This window comes from Lynx rufus, unplaced genomic scaffold (genome assembly GCF_022079265.1).
Source record: "Lynx rufus isolate CCGP_SWC_20201006 ecotype Redwood Valley unplaced genomic scaffold, mLynRuf1.p SCAF_20, whole genome shotgun sequence".
Taxonomy (NCBI): domain Eukaryota; kingdom Metazoa; phylum Chordata; class Mammalia; order Carnivora; family Felidae; genus Lynx; species Lynx rufus.
The window spans coordinates 4,241,152-4,264,470 of record NW_025814835.1 but is presented as its reverse complement, the minus strand read 5'-3'; the positions used below and the strand labels follow the sequence as shown (position 1 = coordinate 4,264,470).

The 23,319-nt window shown below is 42.9% G+C and overlaps 1 protein-coding gene across 3 annotated transcripts in view; it reads left to right on the top strand.

The window, feature by feature from the left end:
* ZNF407 (zinc finger protein 407) overlaps positions 1-23,319 on the top strand; it is a 459,316-nt gene that overhangs the window by 303,405 nt on the left and 132,592 nt on the right. For all 3 annotated transcript variants that reach the window (XM_047086264.1, XM_047086265.1, XM_047086266.1), the window contains exon 8: positions 10,772-10,950. In XM_047086264.1, coding sequence (XP_046942220.1) covers positions 10,772-10,950 — 179 coding nt within the window. The remainder of the gene's footprint in view (positions 1-10,771; positions 10,951-23,319) is intronic.

The window sequence follows — 23,319 nt, the reverse complement described above, 5'->3', positions numbered from 1 at the left end:
TGTATTTTACTTAAATACCCATAAAACTTACCATTTTACGTTATTTTTACTGTTTCAACCCTGTCACTTGAAAAGTCAGCGACTTCCTACTGCACCCCGTTTCCCTGAGATAACTACCTGTAAGCGCTCATATTTTGGTCCTGCTGGAGATAACCTAAGTACTTTGCTGATTCCTCTCTTTGTTTATGCACAGCATCACAGCATCTGGCTGTTGTACCATATCCAAAAGTTGGCTCAATTACCCTGTTTTCCACTATACCCCTCCTACTTCCCTGTTCTTATTATAATATTCTGTTTGGTAATCCAAGTGATTACCCTTAAAACTTGACTTACGCTAGTTAAATCTTTACATGATTCATCAGTTTGAAATGCCCTATGTAAATAGGAGAAACTTTGCATTTAGAGATTTCCATGTCCATTCTCAGCTTATGTCCGCTATACTGCTTATTGTTTACAACATTTACATTTGATACAATACTGCACAATCCACTTGTTTTTAAGATACGTGCTCTGATCATATATGCTTTACATGAATAAAACTTAGAAGATACTCTCGTGAATCATCCAAGTAATCCAAAAATACGCTAAGCAAACACAAGTTTCCTGACTTGGAAACTTTTCCGTAAAGATAATTACCATGAATAGTTTGCTGGCCATCCTTCTTCTACCCATTTCATGCATTTATATATCTATATGACTATGCATATAGAATTTTAAAGAGCTGGAAGGAGCCATGTATGTGATTTTTCTGGGACTTGCCTTATTTTTGTTTTGACTTAATACTATGTCTTGGAAAATTTTCCATGGCGGGACATAAGGTCTGCCTCATTTTACTTGATGGCTTTTGTCCAACAAATAAGTATGAATGATGAACGGCATACACACTGGGCCTTTTTCAACAACACTCGCCGGGAAAAAGTCACAGTGCAGTGTGTGGCCATGGTCCCTACCCACATCCAGGCCTCCTGTACCCTGCGGCAACACTTGGAGTTCATGGTGTTGGGCATTGGGCTGGGAGAGTCCTGGCCCTTTGACTGTGGAGCTTCCCAGCTGCACCACTGGGCGAATGCCATTCTTCATGGGTGCGTGTTCAGGGCTGTGCTCGGGCAGTCCAGGCCTCTTGCCTTGTTCCGACGCCACGAAGCAATGGTTAGGGAAGACCCTCTCTTTCACTGCAGTCAGGCTCTATCTGCCCAGTGCTCTGCTAGGGTGAAGTTGGCTACCATGAAGCTCTGGGGGGGGGGGGGGGGGATCCCGGCTCCTACTCTGGGCAGCACGCTCACAAGTTAACTTACCCGTCAGCCGTGTTGAATCCCACAGTGTGGATCACCGTAAAGTAATGATCCGTTCCTCTGCTAACAGATATCCACTTTAAATTTTTCCTAGTGTTTAGGTGTTATAAATAATGGCTTAACAATTCTCTTTGGGGCTAATTTCTAGAAATTGAATTCCTAAATCCAAGAGTGTGTGTGTGTGTATCTTAATTTTTTAGGCAATCCTCAAGTGTCTTCCAAAAGCCTTTGCCGACACGGTCACCAGTTATATTCGTCTCCCTTACCAACAACTAATATTGCCAGTCTTCTTAAATTTTGCCCTTCTGTTACATTAGGCTTTAATTTCTATTTCCTTGGCTACTAGAATCATTGATTATGTTTTAATGCTTACATAACCTTTTATAGGTCCCCCATTATGGATTTCTTTTTTTTTTTAAATATGAAATTTATTTTCAAATTGGTTTCCATACAACACCCAGTGCTCATCCCAACAGGTGCCCTCCTCAATGCCCATCACCCACCCTCCCCTCCCTCCCACCCCCCATCTACCCTCAGTTTATTCTCAGTTTTTAAGAGTCTCTTATGGTTTGGCTGTCTCCCTCTCTAACTTTTTTTTTTTCCCTTCCCCTCCTCCATGGTCTTCTGTTAAGTTTCTCAGGATCCACATAAGAGTGAAAACATAGGGTATCTGTCTTTCTCTGTATGACTTATTCCACTTAGCATAACACTCTCTAGTTCCATCCACGTTGATAACAAAAGGCCATATTTCATTCTTTCTCATTGCCACGTAGTATTCCATGGTGTATATAAACCACAATTTCTTTATCCATTTGTCAGTTGGTGGACATTTAGGCTCTTCCCATAATTTGGCTATTGTTGAAAGTGCTGCTATAAACATTGAGGTACGAGTGCCCTATGCATCAGCCCTCCTGTATCCCTTGGGTCAATTCTAGCAGTGCTCTTGCTGGGTTATATGGTGGATCTATTTTTAATTTTTTGAGGAACCTCCAAACTGTTTTCCAGAGTGGCTACACCAGTTTGCACTCCCACCAGCAGTGCCAGAGGGTTCCCGTTTCTCCACAACCTCGCCAGCATCTACAGTCTCCTGATTTGTTCATTTTAGCCATTCTGACTGGCGTGAGGTGGTATGTGAGTGTGGTTTTGATTTGTATTTCCCTGATGAGGAGCAACGTTGAGCATCTTTTCATGTGCCTGTTGGCCATCTGGATGTCTTTAGAGAAGTGTCTATTCGTGTTTTCTGCCCATTTCTTCACTGGATTATTTGTTTCTCAGGTGTGGAGTTTGGTGAGTTCTTTATAGATTTTGGATACTAGCCCTTTGTCTGATATGTCATTTGCAAATATCTTTTCCTGTTCTTTTGGTTGCCTTTTAGTTTTGTTGCTCTTCATTCAGTTTTTGAGATATTTATCTTTATTTCTTATTAATCATAGTTACTCATTTTGTAGTATTAATCATTTGTTTTTATATCTGTTGCATACATTCTCTCCATTTCTTTGACTTGTTTTTTAACTTTATAATGTATTATGCCATGTAGCAGTTTTAACTTTTATGAAGAGTATTTTGCTGCATCTTTTTGTAGCATTTGGGTTTTAAAATTTAGGAATGCTCTTTCCAACCAAGATTATAAAAATATTTTCTGGTATTTTCTTCTAGCACTTTTATAATTTAGTTTGCTTATGTTAATCTTAAAATCCAAATGGCATTTATTTTTACACAGTTAAGGCCATAGAAATCTAATTTGTTTTTCCCCATACAGAAGGCAGTTGACTCAACACCATTTATTATAAAAAACCCATCATTTCCTTATTGATCCAAAATGACATCTTTATCCCTTATATACATGGATCTTTGTGCCTTCTATTCTGGTGATGTATTTGGTTTAACACTCCAAATGACATTCATTTGCTAAACATCATCGATAAAATGTTTCATTTTAGGCAAAGGAATATGAAAATCTTTATTCTTATAACTTCTCACCAATTTTAAATTTAAGCAGCACAAATGTTCTGCAGTCTAAAATTATCACGCTCTTTCCTTACGGGCCCTTCCGTGAGAACATAAGCAGTGGGGGACTGTGTACCTTGGGCCGTGTCACGGGCACTGTGAAGCGGTCCCTGAGCTTGTGCACTGGAGCACATTCCTCCAAGCTGCAGTGACTCGGTAGCTTTCTGTCCTCTCCCCCAGAGATCATCTTGTTTTGCTCAGACTGGTTTTTTGCCCAGTAAGTTTATAATTAAATACTACTGGTTAAAAAAATACATGATTAACTTCTTAAGTTTGATTTACATAAATACTTTCTTTGGATTTTTCCTTAGTCATTTTAAACTACTCTTATATATAGTAGAAACTCTTTCCACTGAAATTTTAAATAAGTACTATAGTGCACAGTATTGATGCACTTGTTCCAATACATAAAACTTAACTACAGAGTAATTATTTTCAAGGATAGGAATTGAAAGACTATATTCCAAAGCAGGTGGAAGAAGAAATTTCACTTCTCAGTGTGTACACATATATACACTATATAACTATTTTGAGACTCTGCTTTTATTCAGATGAATTGAAATTACTTTTCATTTACAGTAAGAAAATTGCTAATAATGACCCTGATAGTTGCACTGTCTTGCATTTAATAGAAAGGCTAGCAGCAGTAATAAAAAAAAGAATTGAGTACCTACTGTGTTTTCTGAACACGTTTAATGTGATTTACTTTAATTCTCCTGACAGCCTTATGGGATACATATATTATTCCCATCAAACAAAAAGAGTTCTCCACGGTCAGGAAGTTTGGGAATCAAGGTGTTAAGCAAAACTGACATGTTTCTTTAAGTAGAACTTCCAGAATTTTTTATATCAGTTCACATATGTAACATGCCAGATTGTTACCAAAAGATTAGGACCATCATCAATTTCACACAAGAGAATTTGGGAGTCTTGAGGCGGATGTGTAGCTTCCCTGGAGAAACAGAAGACCCAGATTTATTTAGGATCTCCGTGCGCAGGCACTCTCCACACACTTCCGCACATGGCATCCGGGCCACTCTCTCTGTTTCGGCTTCTTTATCAGAAAGATCATATTATCAGTACATATTAGTAAATACATGGAAAATACTCAGTTGCGTCAGGGCTATTAATTTATTACTGGCCCAGGTCTCTCCGGTTCTATATTAACTCAAGGTGTTTGCTACACCTGCTGAAGACCACATCCTCATGACTGCCTCCACGATAGCCTGGCTGGCAAGCTGTGATCTAGGAGGCAAAAGGATGAGCGAGCTCTACCGGACGTGAGCCTGCTGGAGCCTGGCTTAGTGAAAAGATTGGCACGTGCACAGACTGGCCAGCTCACCATAATCGAAAGTCCAGAATTTGCTTGGAACAACTAAAGGTGTTAGCAGGATGGCATTTCAGGCCAGCGGGGGAAAGATGTACTATTCATGAATGGTACCGGCAGGTCCAGCGAGCAGTCTGGATCTGCCCTGTGCACCACGCGCTAGGATGGTGTCGAAACGGGTCTGGTACTTAATGTGAGGTCATGCAACTGTACAGGTCCTAGAACAAATCTGGGACACTTCTTTTATAACTTCCAAATGAGGAAGTCCGAGAACACAGTTTAAAAACTTCTGCTTTTCCATAAGCAAAGTCAAAAGAAGAAAAGGGAAACTAAGGAAAAACTACTTGCAGCTTCTGTCCTAGGCAGTCAGTCTCCTTAATGTATAAGAAAATGACTAATCACACTAAAAAAAAACAGGCAGAGCAAAATATGAAAACATTGCATGAAAAAGAATACATATGGCATTTCAATATTTGAAGGTACTTAACCTCGTTCATTATAAGAGAAATGTAAAGTAAAACCTAAAAGAAATGAAACTCCAGTGAGCTGGAGTTTTTTTCTCCTACCAAACTGGCAAAACTTGAACGTTTGGAAACACACTTCATTGGCAAGAACGTGCAGAAACAGGATCTCTCAAACGTTGCTGGTAGAAGTGTAAATTGCTACAACTTCTCTGGAGGGCAGTTTGGCAGAATTTGTCAAAATTATGAAACCATATGCCCGCTGATGCTTGAAACACTTCCACTGGGCATCCTGAGATTCTCTTGGCATCCTGAGAAATCGAAAGTGTCTTACGAGATTATTCATTGCAACCTTGTTGATACGAGCAAGTGATTGGAAACAACCTAAATGCCCGTCCGTAGAGCATCACTGAAATAGAGTATGCTGTGTTCATAATGTGGAATACTGCATGGCCATTAGAAGAGAAAAAGAAGGCAGAGAAGAAAGGGAGCGAGTCGTAGGGAGGGTGGAAGGTAGCATGGGGCAGGGGGGTAGGGGGCTCTCTCATGCTGCTGTGTTGCTAGGTGAGGTAAGCAAGACGCAGACTTATGTTAGGGCAGCAAGTTTATATACCAGGAGGATAGAGAGTATATCTGTGGCTTGAAAAAGTCGTTTTTAATTCTCCCAGAAGATGGCTCAGAAATTATAAACTGTATCTCCCTGGGGGAGAAGGAGTTATCAAGGCAGGGTGGGGCTGTGGTAGGAGGCACTTTTATTGTATATACCCATTGTTAGACTTTTTGTTTGCAATGGATGTTTGTTCCACAGCCTCACTGGTGCTTTTCATTTTAATAACCAAAATAACATACATCAAAAGAGGAAAAAATTCTGTAGAATTTTTTTCAAGTTTCCTTTTCCTTAGGTTAAATGTAACATAAATTTAACTTTATGTGTTTTTTGGGGGGGTTAATAGGTAGTGAGTTAGTAAGTCGTACTAAGAAATAATTTTGCAGAGATCTAGAAGCGCTTTTGATGTTCTCCTTATTATTTTGAAAAGCATTGCCTTCGAACTGAATAAAATATTTCCTTTATAAGGTAATTTAAGAAGCCTTAAAATGCGTTCCCATTTTGGTCGTTTTGCTGTTGCCCAGCTTGTATTTTACATAACACATCATACTTTAATGTCTTCACAGATGTATAGTAAGCTGCCTCGAGATTTTCATCATGTCATATTCCAAAATCTAAGTCTAAATTTCCTTATAACTTTCCCACTAACACGGTGCCTGCCGGTGGTGGTCCCAGCACTTCCTGCACGCGTCCTGAATCCCCGTACTGGTGGAACTGGGCTGAGTCCCTTTATCTGTCGTTTCTCTTGTACCAGCCTGTCTTGACTACTGTGACTTTTGAGCTGGCAAAGTGTGAGTCTTCCAACTTAGTTCTTTTTTGAGACTGTATTGACTCTTCTAGGCCCTGTGCATTTCTGTGTGAACTTTAGGATCGCATTTCGATTTCTGTAAAAAATCCAGCTGAGCTTTTGACAGGGAGTGCATTAAATCTGTACAGCAGTTTGGGGAGTATTGCCATCTTAATAATATTAAGTCCTCCAATCTATGAACAAGGGACAAAAATAAGCTGTTTATCAGGGGCGTCAAAGTGAAGACATTATTCAGTCACTCACTTCTGATTAGTGTATGCCCGGTGGGCTTAACCGCTGGAATGCCTGGCGATTTACATATGACACTATTAGAAATAATATCTTAGAACACCCTTCCTTCTCCCCTACGTCCCGTCTTTGATGAGCCCCACTTCATTTTCCCATTCTAATTGCTACTCGTAAATTCTGTTTTGGGGAAGGATGATCATTTTCAGGCTGAGTAACATTCGGAATTACTTAGCAGAAGGTGTCTGGTCTCTATTGTTCACCAAATTCTGTGACATTACTCCATGTTCATAGTATGAACGCAGAGTATTACTCACGCAACAGTGTGTTATGTCGTGCTCTCAAGTGCAGGGACCAAAGTTTGTCCTTACTTCCTGCAGGTATTCTGCTTTAAATGGTATTGACATAATATGTCATAGCTTTTGCTTCTTAGGCTTTGATTGGAGTAGTTTGATTTTGCAGGTGGGAAAGGCTCATTTTTGTCCCAATATTTTATTTTATTTGTTTAGTGTTTATTCTGAGAGAGAGGGAGAGATTGGATCCCAAGTAGGCTCCACAGTGTCAGTGCAGAGCCCGATGTGGGGTTCGATCCCACCAACTGTGACATCATGACCTGAGCCAAAATCAAGAGTCAGACACTCGACTGACTGAGCCACCCAGGCTTCCCTGTCCCAGTATTTTAAAAAGTTTAATATTGCATAACATTAAATGCAGAAGAGCAGATTTTGATTGCGTATAAATACCCTGTCATCCATGAAATGCATAAAATTGTATCTTTTACAGACAGACATTTCCTATTTTATTTTCTTGTGATCATGTATTTAATGTGTCTTACCTGTTTGTGTATAAAGCATAAAATTATAAAAATACATATATAGATGTATTATGCATAAAACATATGAATGGTATATATAGTATAAAAATATGTGTATATGTAAATATATGTGCACGAAATAGTCCTTCATACATGATAAGGTACCAAGCTCCACACCACTTCTTGTTTTGTCTATTTTTAAATAAAAAGGCTTTCACCTTTTAAAATTCTCCCCTCCCCTCCTATGCTTGTTCATCATTAGTCTCCTGATTGTTACCTTTTGCACGCTCTTTAGGTCCTAAGAGGTGTTAGTTTATTTTTGCCCAAGACACACCCTTCCTAAAAACAAAATACTCTGTTTTCCATGTCATCTAACACCTTCACTGAAGATGATGGTTCCTTGCTTTATATTCTCTTGTACCTAAGTATGCATTGTGTGTTGAAGTTGGTGGGTTTTGGTAATTCTCATTTCCTCACTTGATCAGGATTGTCACAGATGATTCTTAATGCCTAGCTTTTTCCATAAGGAAGTAATGTAGGTGGCACCAAAGAGTGGGAAGTTCAAATAACAGTACTAACTAAGTACAGTGGGAGCTTTTTGTTCTCACTCCCTGGTGTGAGTAAACATTGGTGAATTGAGGGGGTGTCTGCGGTGCCATGGAAAACAAAGGGGAGGTCTGTAGAATTAAGGGAGTAATTTGGAACAGTTCACTCGGCTCATCAGGGAATCCAAAAAATGGTCCTTTTCCTTTTAATGATAAAAGTGGACATGTGTTTCATCCACCTTCAGATGTTTTCCTGTGTTACTTGTGTCCCAGGATGCAGAGCTCTTAGCCCAAGGACACTTATAGGTTTAAGAGACTCCACAACCCCACCCTTTTCTTAGAACCTGTCTAGTATCTTTGATATGTAAATATATAAGGAAGGAGGTCTTAACCACTTTCTAGCTGTGACCTTTGATAGTCAGCCCATCTCCTGATGGCCCCTTCCTTCTCTAGTAAAAAATCTCTAGGAGAATCTCTCACTGTCTCCGCCTCCAGGAGACCTGTGATACCCTCAAAGGAGCAGGTCAGTGAGAGCACAGAGAGCACATTCGGTATTTATTCATTCTTTACCGAATACTGTGATTATTAATTAGCTCTAGGGATTTATATAAACAGCAAGTTTGGTGATTCAGTAGTGGCAAGAAAGAGGTTAGCTGTATGTGCATATTTTCACAAACTTACATTTAGTCTGATTTTAAGAGAAACTTAACATAAAGCTTGGCAGAGCCCTTGCCAAAGGCAAAGCTGAAAATAACTGAAAAATATCTGTTGTTCCAGTTTTTCTTATTTTTAAAGGTGTTTGCTGTTATTGTAAATATTTCTTATATGTTTGTTTATTTTTAGAGAGAGAGGAAGAGAGAGAGTGTGAGCAGGAGAGGGGCAGAGAGAGAGAATCCCAAGCAGGCTCCGGGCTATCAGTCCAGAGCCCGATGCAGGGCTTGGTCCCATGAACCATGAGATCATGACCTGAGCCAAAATCAGGAGTCAGAGATTTAACCACCTGAGCCCCCAAGGTGCCCCTATAAATATTTTTTAATGTAAATATTAATATATAATTAAAGTATATTTGGAAAACAGAAGTGGGCATTGCTGTATAGCTGCATTAACATTTTGAGGTGTTTCGAGTCTAGCTATAGAAGGATCTCTCTGATTCAGTCTTTCTGAATACACACAGCTGGGCATGCGCAATTGATGACTTACTCTGCGGGGGGGGGGGGGGGGGGATGGGAGGGGGGCGGCCCAGCTCTTCCAGAGGAATACTTTGGATCCAGTTACAAGACTGTTGTGACAATGCAGGGTGACTGTTCATTCACGAGGACAGTATTTGCATTTCCCCTTCATCTGCCCTCTCCAGGAAAGGGTGTCCCTGTCCCGTTTGTGGAGTGTTCTTCCTAAGGCCATTGGCATGGACTGTGCCTTGCTTTCATGGTTCTCTTCCATCCCCCCTCCTCGTGAGTGAATAGATAGTGTATTTTCCGGGTCTCTGCATTTCTAACGTCATTGGTTGCCTTTACCTGTGAGTGCTAACGCAGCTACTGGAAAGTTGGGAGATCAGAACCCTCTTTGCATTCCTCACCAGTGTTTCCTAGGGTGCGTTCCCGAAAGCGAACGTGGCGGTGCCGTGGCTCATCCACGATGCACCTGTAACTCGGAAGTGTCAGGGCGGTGCACAGCCTTCACCGTCGCGTGGGCATCGTGACACGTGTTTGCCAACTACCATTTTCCCGCCCTGCCGTTCACAGAACCTTCGCTTCACACAGCGGCCGGCAGGATTTTGTCCTTCGGCAATACCCTCAAGAAAAGCTGATAATCCTGTCGCTTGATTTTCTTCTGCCACTTAATTTTGCTCTGCGGGAAACCTGAGGCCAGCCTCATACTTCATTTCTTTCGAGTTAGGCGCAGCCCGCCCCGACCTGCTTGAACTTGTGCAGCGCTCATTTTATTACTGTTCTGACAAAGGAAGCGGCTGTGAGTGTGTTCAGAAAGGGTCTAGGTGTGCCGTCTCTGATGCAAAGACGTGGAGAGGGGTGAAGGAGCGAGTAGGAGAGTTTGCTTCAGGGAGCAGAGGCCTCACATTGCTGGGTTTGTCGGCAGACAGCGTGAGAGGAATCTCTTCCTGTTCTCAGGGCTGTTTGGCGTATGGCATCCAAGGCCCTCACTGTATCTTTTAGTGATGGTTCGTGATGCTCGGAAAACTCACAGGCACTTACCACGCCGATGCTTCTCTGTCTCCAGACTGTTTTAGAGCCTGACTTCGAAGTGGCTCACTTGGTAGAACGTAAAAGCCAAAGCTTCTTTGTTTCTTTAATGCTCTAAATTCAGTGGAGGCAAGAGTGCTTCCCTTTGTACCTTTCCTCCCTCCTCAAAGGTGTGCTCTCGGGGTGAAGGAAGCTCCTTCAGTGCCCTCAAGTGGCACCAGAATAATTTGAGATGAAAATCGTAGAACCTGAGAGTTAGTGCTTCCAGTTGTGCATAGGATTAAGGTAAAAGGCCAACTTAAAAATCAGCACCAAGGTCCCCAAAACTGCCAGCCTCATGGGATTAATGAATTGTACGAGTCCAAATTCGCGTCTGAGTCCAGCACTTGGACTAGTGCCTGGTAAGGCCTACGTGCGTGCTCTGGCCGCTGTCCGTGTTTGTGGTGCTCGACCTTAACGCGGTTTACTTTCCTTTCTTACTTGCTAGGTCCAACTGTGCTGAAAATATCCGCAAACACATTCTACACACGGGCAAACACGAGGGGGTCAAGATGTACAACTGCCCCAAGTGTGACTACGGGACGAACGTGCCCGTGGAGTTCCGGAACCACTTGAAAGAGCAGCACCCGGACATCGAAAACCCGGACCTGGCTTACTTGCATGCTGGTAAGGGGCTCGGGGCCTTAAAGTAGTTGGCGTTTTTAGGAGGATTTCATTCCGTTTATGAAAACAGAAGGCTATTGGTCCCTTCACGTCATTTACCTTAATGTGGTGGAGTGTGTGACCGCGTCTGCTTCGAGACTACGAACGGCGCGTTCCAGGCTCCTCCCACTCAACCAGGGAAACAGGTCTTTTCGGTTCTGTGTCAGCCGGAGCAGATGTGACAAAGTAACCACCACCCCCGCCCCCGCCCCAGACGGTAAAGTTATAACCACAAATAGCCGACAGGCAGTGAAACGTTTGCAATGGTAGTAGTTGTTTGAACTTCATGTTCTGACCGATGGATAACATTTTTAACTTTTTTCAAAGCATGTTTGTGAATTGAAATGTTACACCCTGTCCCTGTGTACCACTGTCTTGTGAGGAGTACCTGGACAGGGACGTGACCGAGGACGGTGAGTTGAGCGACTTGGCACGGGGGTACCATGGTGTCGCTCACTCCCCAGAAGTTAGGAGGGCCTTGTCCACGGTGTGAGGGCCGTGTTGGTGGCGGCAGAGGTGGCTGCTAAATGCTGTAGCCTCCTTGGATTGGAAGTCGGGTAGCTCCCTCTGCGGGGGTCAGGGGCATGGCAGCAGCTGCTGGGGTAAGCAGGACCATTCCTGTGTGTAGCCCAGCGTTTTGACAAGCAAGTGCCTCCCCTGAGTGCTGAATCCTTACTGTGCGGAACAGCAGTGTGATGGACGTGAGTATGAGAACCTGCTTGAGGAAGTGCTTGCCCGAAGGAAATTTAGAGTAAGTTCTGAGATGTAGCCCAAGCGCTGCTGTATTTAAATAGTAGCAGTTGATACAGCGGCTGTTTTAGGCAGACGCTTTGGGATCAGTTGGAGACAAATGCAAACTCTGTCTACGTCTTTCCTTCCCGGCCCCGTGACCTCAGGCAGGCCCGCTCCGTCTTGCGTCAGCTGTCTCGTGTGTAAATCTACACGGTGGTAAAGAAGTTAAAAAGCTAACGGCTAAGAAGCTCTTAGCTCGGTACCTTTTGTGCCTGACCAGCAAGAGCCACGCAGAGGGGGTGGTGGGTCACAGGGGTAACGCTGGAGATGTGACAGAAGTGTTTGAAAGTTGTGGCAAACCCTGCCCAAAGTGCAAAAGTCATGGGAAACCCTGCCCGTTTGCAAAACGCGTAAACCATCTTTGCTCAGGCAACACGTACGTGGAAAGAAACAGAACCTAATGAGTTATTTGATGGATCATATTCTTATTGATCGATTATTAATACATTTGACAACGTCTGCCTATAAGGTCTTGTGTTTTCTGCTGCTGTGTTCTTTCAGATTCGTGTTTGCTATGATTGGCCTTTTAAGGTAATGGTAGAACGTCTTATTTTTTCTCTCTGTTGTATCCGGGGCTGTTTTTGAAAAACAGAAACACAGGTCAGTATTCCTCACATTTTGGTGAGATTGTTACTGAAAAGGTTTCAGACTGGACTGTTTAAAGCTTTAGTCACAAAAACAGATGAAGTCAAATTGAAGTATGTTCTGGCCTTCATCCCCTAAGGATTCTTCCCTCAGATGAGCCCTGACCATACAGAAGAACTGCCTGTGGACGGAGGTACTTCGGGAGATGGCCGAGCAAAGTGACCTCCGCTGATATCGGGCCACCAACAAAGTACCGTTTTTGTTGAAGTTTATTTATTTATTTTGAGAGAGACAGTGACTGCACAAGTGAGGGAGGGGCGAAGAGAGAGAGGATCCCAAGCAGGCTCCGTGCTGTCAGCTCAGAGCCCAACACGGGGCTCGAACTCGTGAAACCGTGAGATCATGACCTGAGCTCCTCTCAGCGGAGCCCCCCAGACGCCCCAGCAAAGTACCACTTTCAAGGTAGTACTGTGCCTGCTTCTCAAGGCGCGATATCAGTGTCTCCCGTCTCTCGCTGCGCTGGTTAGACATTGAAAACCGGGTTATTTCCCTAAAAGAAAGTATTTCTAACTTGCAGATGAACACCAGGGAAAGGGGCGGAAGCTGACTGCAGAGCAGAGACACGCGTTCCTTCCGTCCTGTGCAGAAAGGACGGGCCGCTGCCGCAGAAGCAATGCTGTGTGTGCCCTGGAGAGGTGTTCTGAAATACTGCTAGTGTAAAACGAGCTTTCAGAACCATTATTCTAGTTCCCGTGTGTGTGTGTGATGCTCATGCGGGTGTAATCCCAGTTTGTGGTCTGTATTCATAATTCTGTTAGAAGCCGTTTTCTAGGCAAGCCCCAGTTGCTCGCAAACCAGACCCACGGGGGCGGTACGGGGAGCCGGTTGCCGGTCCCTCCCCGTGCGTGGCCACCGTCTCTTTGGTGGTATTTTTGCTTTGGCGGACTTAGCTCGGTTTCAAGAAAACTTGAAAAAGGTAGACTGTTGTAGACTGGCTCTTTGACCTTGTGATTGTCAACCGTCTGCGGTACGTCTGGGGATGCACCACGGGAGCCTTCCTCAGTGTAAAGAAGATGCCGAGTCAGGCCCTTGCCGCTCCGCATTCCGTACTGTGTGGTGGTGGGACTGGGCACCGTGGCTGGTGAGCCCCCGGCGGGCGGTGGGCGCCGTCGAGGTCCCGCGGCGGCGTCACGGTCCTCCGAGAGAGCGGCCGACGGCCCGGCCCGGGAGGACACCACCGGCCGTGTTGTGCGCTGTCTGCGCCCTTCCTGTGCCGAGAATCTTGCAGGCCAGCGTTCAGGGAAGCATAGTGCGCGGTTCTTTTAATAAAAGGCTGGGTTTGAAACCACCCCAAGATCACGTGGTCCCCACTCGGCTCTCCCCGTGTATCAACCAGCTAAAGACCGTTAGAAGGGACGCACTAAGCCGCAGCCACAGAAAAGACTGTACCCAGCGTCATTTGGGATAGTTTAAACTTCAGTTGAGACCATATTTAGAAGTGCACATGTTAAAGTAAGGTACCGGGTTGCTCTGTGGGAAACAGTTGTGCGGAAAGAGGCTTTCCCGTCCCGTGATCGTGTGCCTCCCCGGCTTTGTGTACATTGCGAGGTAGCTGCAGTTATTGGGTGAGGAAGTCAGCCAGAGCCCCCCGGAGACCGGTTCGCGTCCTGGTGTGCCAGTCTGTAAGGCTGGGCCGATCTCCGGACATCTCCAGGCTTCAGACTCCTCATCAGCAAAGTCAGGAGCGACCTGTGTTTCCGTCTGTGGGGCAGGCCTGCAGGGCAGGACAGATTTGAACGCCAGTCCCCATTCCCTTGTTGAACGACTTTGGAAATGCTGTTTTAATTCGGTGGGTCTCAGTTTCCCCCTCCGTGAGATGCGGACAGCGACGGCCGCGACACAGGTTTCTTATGATCTAAAACCGATGACACGCGAGCTACACGCAGACATCGCAATACTCGGCGTCCGTGGCTGTTCAGTTTTCTTCTCCGTTGACTCTGTTGATGAGTCATTGTGTCTTTTCTCTCAATTATTTGGGGGAACTAGGAGAACGATTTTGGTATCATTTCTCCTGTCACAGTCCAGAGAATTAAAGGCTCCATGTGAGCGTTAATTTTGGTTATAGCTTTGTTTGAAAAGCAGGTACAAGTGATTATTTTTAAAACAAAGGTTGGTTATTTAGATACATATTATTTGATTTCCAGGCCCTTGGGGATTTTTCTAGTCATCTGTTTGTTAACTATGGAAATAGTGATGTAAATGGACTTCTAGGTTCTGGCTACTGTGCTTATAGAACATAATTCTGAATTATTTCAGTGCTTTGAAATTTACTTATGCTTTAAGTCCACAATTTGGTGAGTTTTGGTCAATGTTTGAGACGTACTAGAATGGAATGTAAATAATGGAGCTGCTTGGTGCTGTATTCTGTGCTCCCTTGTACATCACTTACTTTGAGTTTTTTCACCGTGCTGTTCAGACTGTCTATATTCTTATATTTGTTATGCTACCTCTGTCAGCTGTGGTAAAGTTGCGTCCTATGATTGTAGATTTATCCATTTTTTTTACATTCTCTTACTTTTGGTTTTACATATTTTGAAGCTCTATCACTGGCTACTCAGAACTTTAAGATTGTTTTATACGCTTACCCAGGTATCATAAAGAAAATACGTGTATTCTCTTATAATTAAGAAATGCTCCTTTTTATCTATAGTAATGCTTCTTGCCATCATTCTGTGTTTCCTGTTAGTGTAGCTACATCAGCTTCTTTATAAGCAGCATGTAGCTGCATTTGGATTTTTACCTGCTGAGGCAGTTTTAATCTTTTTACTGGAAATAGTCATTTACTCTAGTATGTATACTTCATATCATTATTGATACCTTCATCATAGTCAAAACCTGAAACTAGCCAATGTCCATCTAGTAGAATGTATGATAGGCTCTGTGTTCACCTACTGGGACCCTCTGTAGCAGGGAGGACGTACAGAGTAGGAGAAAGGAACAGCATGGATAAATCTCTCAGTCACAGTATCGTATGAACTAAGCCAGACACAGAAGAGTGGATTCTGTGCAGTCCTCTTCTTATGAAATATACAACCAGCCACAACTAATCTGTGCTGTTAGGAACCAGGGTACGTTCCCCCTCGGGGGCAGCAGTCACCGGGATGAGGAACAGTCGCTCTATCCCATCCAGAATAGTGATACTCTGTTTCTCACTCCTGATGTTGGGATATGATTGTGCTCAATTGGAGAAAATCCCTCAAGCTCGCCTGTGAGCTGTGCACTTCTCTGTATATATATATATATATATATATATATATATATATATATATATATTTTTTTTTTTAATGGGATTTCTTTGCTCCCCGTATTTCTTTTTTTTTTTTTAATTTTTTTAACATTTCTTTATTTTTGAGAGACAGAGAGAGACAGAGAATGAGTAGGGGAGGGGCAGAGAGAGAGGGAGACACAGAATCCAAAGCAGGCTCCAGGCACCGAGCTGTCAGCACAGATCCCGACACGGGGCTCTAACTCAGGACCCGTGAGATCATGACCTGAGCCAAAGTCGGACGCTCACCTGGCTGAGCCACCCAGGCGCCCCTGCTTCCCGTATTTCTAAAGAGACTCGTTCTAGATCTGATATGAGATTTTGCAATCATATTACTTCCCACAAAATCGGCCTCCAGATTAGAAGTCTCCAGAACTCTTTCTGTCACTGTACATTATCATTTTCTTTCTGTTCAGTGGAATCCATTTCACCCCCAAGATGGTCTTTATTTGACCTCTGTATTAGCAGTTGCCCGCCTGCCATCTGTTACCCAAGACTAAGCGTGGTGTTCACCCACTGCACCCTGAGCAGGAATTAAACACACTCTGTGCGTGCAGTACGAGTGACCTCCAGCCGGACGTGGGTCATTGTGTCTCAGAATACTTCCAACATCCAGGGAGGAAGAGGATGGAGAAGACCATGGGAAGGTAGAGGGAAGCACGCGTAGCTCTCGTGATTGTGCCGAGCAAGAACAAAGAGAGGGTTTTTCCTCCTGAGCTCCAGGTGACAGATGCACAGTTACGCCTCTGCAGCTCTCGGGGACCGCTTGTTCTGCAGTGGTGCTCCCTGCCGGGGGGGGGGGGGGGGGGGGGCGCCCGCTGGACGTCCTGGTGGTGTGGCCACTCTAGTGGCGCTCCCTGCTGGGGGGTGGCGACACAGCCACTCTCTGCAGCATGACAGTGAGACCCATGGGGTTACTTCAAATCTCCTCTGAGAAGCTGGGGCTCGAAGTGTGTAAATGTTTGACATGTTGGTTAAAGACAACGATCAAGTGATGTTCTCTATTCAGGAGAAATTAAACATTAAGTGATGACATGGTATTGTCTCTAATTCCTTTAGTTTTTGCTTATTGTAGGGTGTTTTTTAAACAAATCCTATTTAAATTGATGTGATTTTCATCAGTTCTTATATATGTATTAAGACTTCATCGTTTAAAAATGTACATTGGATTATGACGTGTGCAGTATGATAGCCCACAGATCTATTCTCTTCACAAAGTGGGATTTTCATATTATTCTTTAAGATAATCAGTTTTTTTAGTTCTTTAAAACATGTATTATTTAATTGCATTCCATAGCATTTTCCTCTTACCCAGTTATAAAGAATAAGAATGTGAAAGTTTGACTCTTATCAAAACTCCAAATCCTTTCCTTTCTAATGCTAACTAATGCGGCACCAGTTAAACTATACTTAACTGATTCCTTAATTCTCTCCAAGTGTATCAGTGCATATTTAGGCAGATTGAATTTCATATTCCACCCTGGAGCCCCTTTGCTTAATCTATCACGGTTAAGATAAAACATCTGTAGCCTTTTGTACCTTAACCATTCCCTCTCATTTAGCGGAATATTCAGATTTTCTCATATAAAAGATTTTCTTCATCATTAATTAAAAACATTAGCGTTCTGATGTACAGAGCCTTGTAGAATGTAGTTTTCCCCAGATTGTGGGGCCTCTATTTTTAACCCCATTACTTTCAGCCCCTTTTGTTAGTTGGTGCTCTGACACATGTCATGACATTTTGTACAATAATTCATTTTATGAAGAGGTCCAAAAAATCTTAGAAAATCCTGACAGTTTCTCATTGGTTCTCCTTACATAAACCAATTATTACTTCAACCTAAAAAGGAACGAAATTTTTTCTGACATGATTGCCTTTGGTAAATCCATGCTGACTCACTCCTATTAAATTGTACTTCTCCAAATGTATCATTAAGCTCATCCATAAGTATCATCTCAAATTTATTTCCTAATATAGATGTTAGACTAGCAGCTCTATAATTTTCAGCCTCTACCCTCTTTCTTTTTAACCTTCAGACTGGATTCCTTGTTTTCCAGTCTCCTGATATTTCACTACTAACAAAAGACTTCCTAAAATAATTAACAGTTCAGCAGTTTGATTCTTTAACCTCAGACATCACCCATGGGTTAATTTACTGTTTTTCTTAACTGCTGCTAAATGTCTTTGTTCCTTTCTAACTCCTGTCTACACATTCCGGTGCCTTCCGGAAGGTGATGTCCACCACGTCCCTCTCTGCAGGACAGGTTTGATGTTGTGGTCACTGGCTTTTTCCCTTTGCTGTCTTTCTCACTCTCAGCCCTGTCGGATTCCCTGAGTTTAGAACTGACTCCCCGACATACTGTATAGTCAGTGGGTGATTCATGCCAAAGCAGTGTTTTTCGTCAACCAGCCTTTTCCAGTAAGAGACTTGCTCGTTTGTGGCTGCTTGTCGGTAAACGCACTGTTACTGATAAGCAGACCCTCTCAACTCATGGCCGTCTCTCTTTTATTGAATAATATATTGAAATAGTTTGTTTCAAAACCTTCTAATTATACAGTTTAAAATATTTTTTAATTCAGTCTGCTTAGGAATAAATGTTCTGACTCTTCCTCGGTACATCTGAAAACTTCCTTTGTCCGCTTATCCCTGCGGAGCAGGGCTGGGGACATCCGTGCTCCCTCTCTGGTCCGCCCTCCCGCAGTAGGGCGTCCTCACTGTTGGAGACGCATCCAGATTGTCCACAGCGTGCTTTCCTGTTTGGGGTGGCCAGTGCGTGGCACTAAAGAACGCTGTTACTTTACGTTGTCGCATTGTGACTTTGCAGTGACAAAGAAACCAAACTTTTCACCGAGCCATTAATTCAAAACAAAGCTCTTTTATAGGTGTTATTCCCAACCTAATGATTTCTTAAAAATGGGTCTCCGAGATGCTGACTTTGCCCAAGGAGGCTGAGTAACGACAGTGCGGCCGACCACAGTCCATGCCTGACTGCCTCCCGGGAGTTTCCCAGTTCCGTAATCCTGCACGGACAGGAGCTCGAAACAGAATCGGCATCTGTGAGTTAATGAAATTATCGTGAAGTCTTAAAATTTTGGAGTTTTAAGACTTCAGATAATCTGGAAACAGGAACTAGGAAGTAAGATGGCATAATATAACGCACGAACAGAACCACCAGGGGTAAATGTTTTCACAGTTGTACTTGTGCTGCCTAGCACGGAGCCCGGCAGACCGTGGGGGCAAGTGTCAGCCGGATGAACTTGGTGTTAGCGTCCTGACTCTGACTATCCAGACGTGTGACTCTAGTGAAGTCACTCAACCATTCTGGGTCTGTGTTCTCCACGGGAAAATGAGTAACACTGTTTAGCCCTTCTTTTGAATATCAGATTAAATCATGCCTGCGAAAGAGCTTTGAAAATTATTACTGGTATTGAGATTTCCTTTATTTTAACTTTTTTAAATGTTTATTGTTGAGAGAGAGAGTGCAAGCAGAGGTGGGGCAGAGAGAAAGGGGGACAGAGGATCCACAGCAGGCTCCGTGCTGACAGCAGAGAGCTCAATGTGGGGCTCGAACTCACGAACCGTGACATCATGACCTGAGTCGAAGTCGGGCATTCAACTGACTGAGCCATCCAGGCACCGCGATACTGGGATTTTCTTTAAAAGAGAAAGGTAGTGGGCTTTGTTATTGCTGTTTTAATGGTAGGAAGTTAGAGGGAAAGGGCTGAAACGATTGTTCGCGTTTATTTCAAGTTGCTGTTGAGTCACGAGTCTCAGCCACGGATGTGCCTGTGTGTTAGCGGTCCATCCATATGTCGGCAGTCTGAACATACGTCTGCAGTGAGGGTTCGAAAAGGTCGATAGAAAGCCTTTTTTCAGAGTAGAAACTTACCGCTTAACTTACTTGAATTATTTCTATTCTTATTTATTATGCTTTATATTTTTAAAACTGTCTTTAAAAATGCATATGATCCTGAAATAATGTCCTTTCTAGTATGTATTTTAATGTTTTGTGAAGTCCTCAAAGGTAGTCACAAATTTAAAATAAAGTCAGAATACACAATTAAAATGTAGCTTTTGTTAGTAACTCCTCATACAACTGGCTGGAGATAATCTAAAATTCATGTAAATCCATTCAGTTCATCATTTTGTGGTAGATCTCAGGCCCTCACAGGACTCAGCCCCATCCCCTACCTGCGTGATCTTAGAAGTTTTAAACTAGTGGTTAATTTCTTTCCAGTGAGAACTCCACTCTCTTCTTTCTTGGGAGCCCTTGCTAAGTATAATTAGCTGTGTAATTCGGAGCCACATTAAAACTTTGCTTAGGGATTCTTTCCTTGCTGCCGCAAGGTTATACAGGCACATGACAGTGTGTGTACTTCATCAGCAAGCAGAATTGTGATCTTATCGAGGCTAGCATTCACGAACTGAATTCTGAAAGTTAAAATAGTTAAAGAGAAAAAAAGAGAAAACAAAATTGTGATCTTATCCCCCCCTGACAACTTCATTTATCAAAATTTTAAGGGGGAAAAAATTGATTGTACAAAGTTATAGTGGGTACGGTATGATTTTATCAGGTAATTGATGTGGCTTTTATTTTTATATAGACCTTTATCAACTGTTTAATTCAATATAATTTATATATTTAAAAAATTTGCACACCCTCACATTTGTATCTTGACCCTGAGTAAAATGCAGTTTTATACGAGGGAAACGAGGTAGGTGTGGGCAGGTCTTCCTACTGACGTAGCATAATTGTTACCGTTCCTGCTGAAACCATCTGTGGGAAAATAATGTACAGGTTCTTCGGGTTATGGGAGAAATTTAGGTGTGCTCTTTCATTAGTACTGAAATTCAGTTCAGAAGATGTAAAATACATGTTATCAATCATTTGCGATTTTTTTTTTTTTATTGAGCAACATTGCCATTTAGTGGGTTTTCCTTGTTTTGAGTTTTTATTTTGGAAATAATTTGAAAAAAAACTTTTTTAACGTTTATTTTTGAGAAAGAGAGAGAGAGAGAGAGAGAGAGAGAGAGAGAGAGAGAAACGTGAGCAGGGGAGGGGCGGAGAGAGAGAGGGAGACACAGAATCCGAAGCAGGTTCCAGGTGCTGTCAGCACCAAGGCCAGCACGGGGCTCGACCTCATGAACCATGAGATCATGACCTGAGCCTACGTTGGACACTTAACCCACTGAGCCACCCAGGTGCCCCTAGTTTGAAATAATTTTAAACTCAAAGAAAAGTTGTAAAAGTAGTACAGAGTTCCCAAATATCCTTTGTCCAGCTTCTGCAAATGTTAGTGTCAGATACGACCATGATACGATTACCAACACCGAAGACATTAGTGTCGGCACAAGACCATTTCGTAAGCTGCGTTCTTCGTTCCCAGCTCACCAGTTTTCCTTCCGTTTTTCTGTTCCAGAGCTCAGCTCAGGAACCAACATGCCCTTTACTGTGTTTCTTTGGTCTTTTCCAGTCCATGCCAGTTTTTCAGTCTTTCATTATCTTTGATAACCTCGATGCTTCTAAAGAATATGGATCAGTTATTTTGTAGATGTTCTTGTATTGCAGTAGTCTGATGTTACTCATGATTCAGTTAAGTTTTTTTTTTCTTCTTAAGTTTTGTTTATTTACTTAGAGCAAGCAAGCGGGGGAGGGGCAGAGAAAGAGATTGAGAATCGCAAGCGGGCTCCACACTGCCAGCGTGGAGGCCGACTCGGGGCTCAGACCCACGAACCGTGAGATCATGACCTGAACTGAAATCTGGAGTTGGCCGTTTTACTGAGTGGGCCACCCAGGCGCCCCTCAGGTAAGGTTTTTAAGCGTCTCGCAGAGCAGACGTCTGGCACGTCAGGGTATGTTACGGTGGGCGATATAAACTGGATCCATTGAGTGAGGTGGTCTCTCCATATTTCTCCACCACAAACTTACTGTTTTCTCCTTTTTAATTAATTCACATCTCAGGGGAGATACTTTCAGATTATGCAAATAACCTGTTTCTCCTCAAGCATTTGCCCACTAATTTTGACATTCATTAGTGGATCTTGCCTATCACAGGAACCTTGGAGTTTTAGCAGTAATATTCTCTTTCCCTCGTTCCTTCCACGTTTAATTGGAATTCTTCTTTAAGGAATATCTGTCCTTTCACTCCCAATTATTTCTTATTCAATTTATTTTTACCAGTATGAATTTATTATACTCTGTGGTTTACGATTCAGCATCGTTATTTATTTTCTTGCTCAGATTGCCCCAGCTTTGGCCACCGCGAGCTCTCCTGGTTGGGCTTCTGTGTCCTTTGATGGGCTCCATCCTTTTCCGACTGTCCCTTTACTTTCTTAGCCCCACAGTGTGCTCTAGGTCATCTGGTGTTCTGCCTGCCCTAATCCTAAAATCATCCTCTTCTTTAAGGATCTTTGGTTTCTTTTATTGGAGAATGGTATTTAGAAACCAAGGTATGCACACTGTGTGTACTCATTGCTTCCATGCACCCTTGGCTTGTGGGCTTTCTCAGCAGACAGAAGTAGGAAATGTATGTGTGCATACTAACCCCTGCATTGCCATAAATACACAGTTTTATCGATCTATCTAAAACATAAATTGTCTTTGACCTAAGTAGAAGAACTAAAACTATAAAACCCTTAGATGAAAACATATGAACAAATCTTTGTGACCTTCAGTTGGGCAATAGTGTTTTGGATATGACACCAGAAGCTAAGGCAATAAAAGAAAAAATAAATTGGACTTCTTCAAACTAACAACTTTTGTGCCTCAAACAATACCATCAGGAAGATGAAAGGAAAACCCACAAAATGGGGGAAAAAATTGCAGATCTACCTGATGAGGGACTTACATCTAGAATATATAAAGATGCCTTGAACTCAACAGTAACAAAGGAGATTACCTAATTTAAAAACAGGCAGAGGACCTGAATAGCCATTTCTCCAAAGAAGATCTAGAAGTGGCCGGGAAACACGTGAAAAGATGCTCCACATCATTACTCGTCAGGGAGATGCAAATCAGGACCCCGATGACAGTCCACATGTAGGTCGTTTACTCTTTTGGCAGTTACGTAAACAGAGCTGCTGTTAACATTCACATACAAGTTTCTGTGTAAATGTAAGGTTTCGTCTATCTCACGTAAATAGCTGGGGTTGAGACGCCTGGACAATACAGTATGTATGCATTTAACTTTTAAAGAAAACTGTCAAACTTCCAAAGCGTCTACACGTTTTCTGTTTCTACCAGCAATGTTTGGGAGTTCCGTTGGTCCCGCCTCATCGCCAGCGCTTACGGTTGTCGGGTTTTTTAAGTCATTCTGATAGGAGTTTCGTGGTATTTCATGGTTTTAATTTGATCTGATCACTGATGATGTCGATTATGAGTGCTTGTTTGCCATCTGTATATTTTCTTCGATGAAGTGTCTTTTGAAGTGTCTCATTGGGTAACTGAGCTTTAAGAGTTTTTCATGTATTTTGGACACAAGGCCTTTGTCAGATACATGATCTTCAGATATTTTCTCTCAGGTTGTGCCTTGCCTTGTTTCCTCTTAACGGTGTCTCTCGCCAACAAACCGTTTTTAAGGCAGTAGCCTCCCCCGCCTTACCTGCAGTTTCACTTCGCGTGGTTTCGCT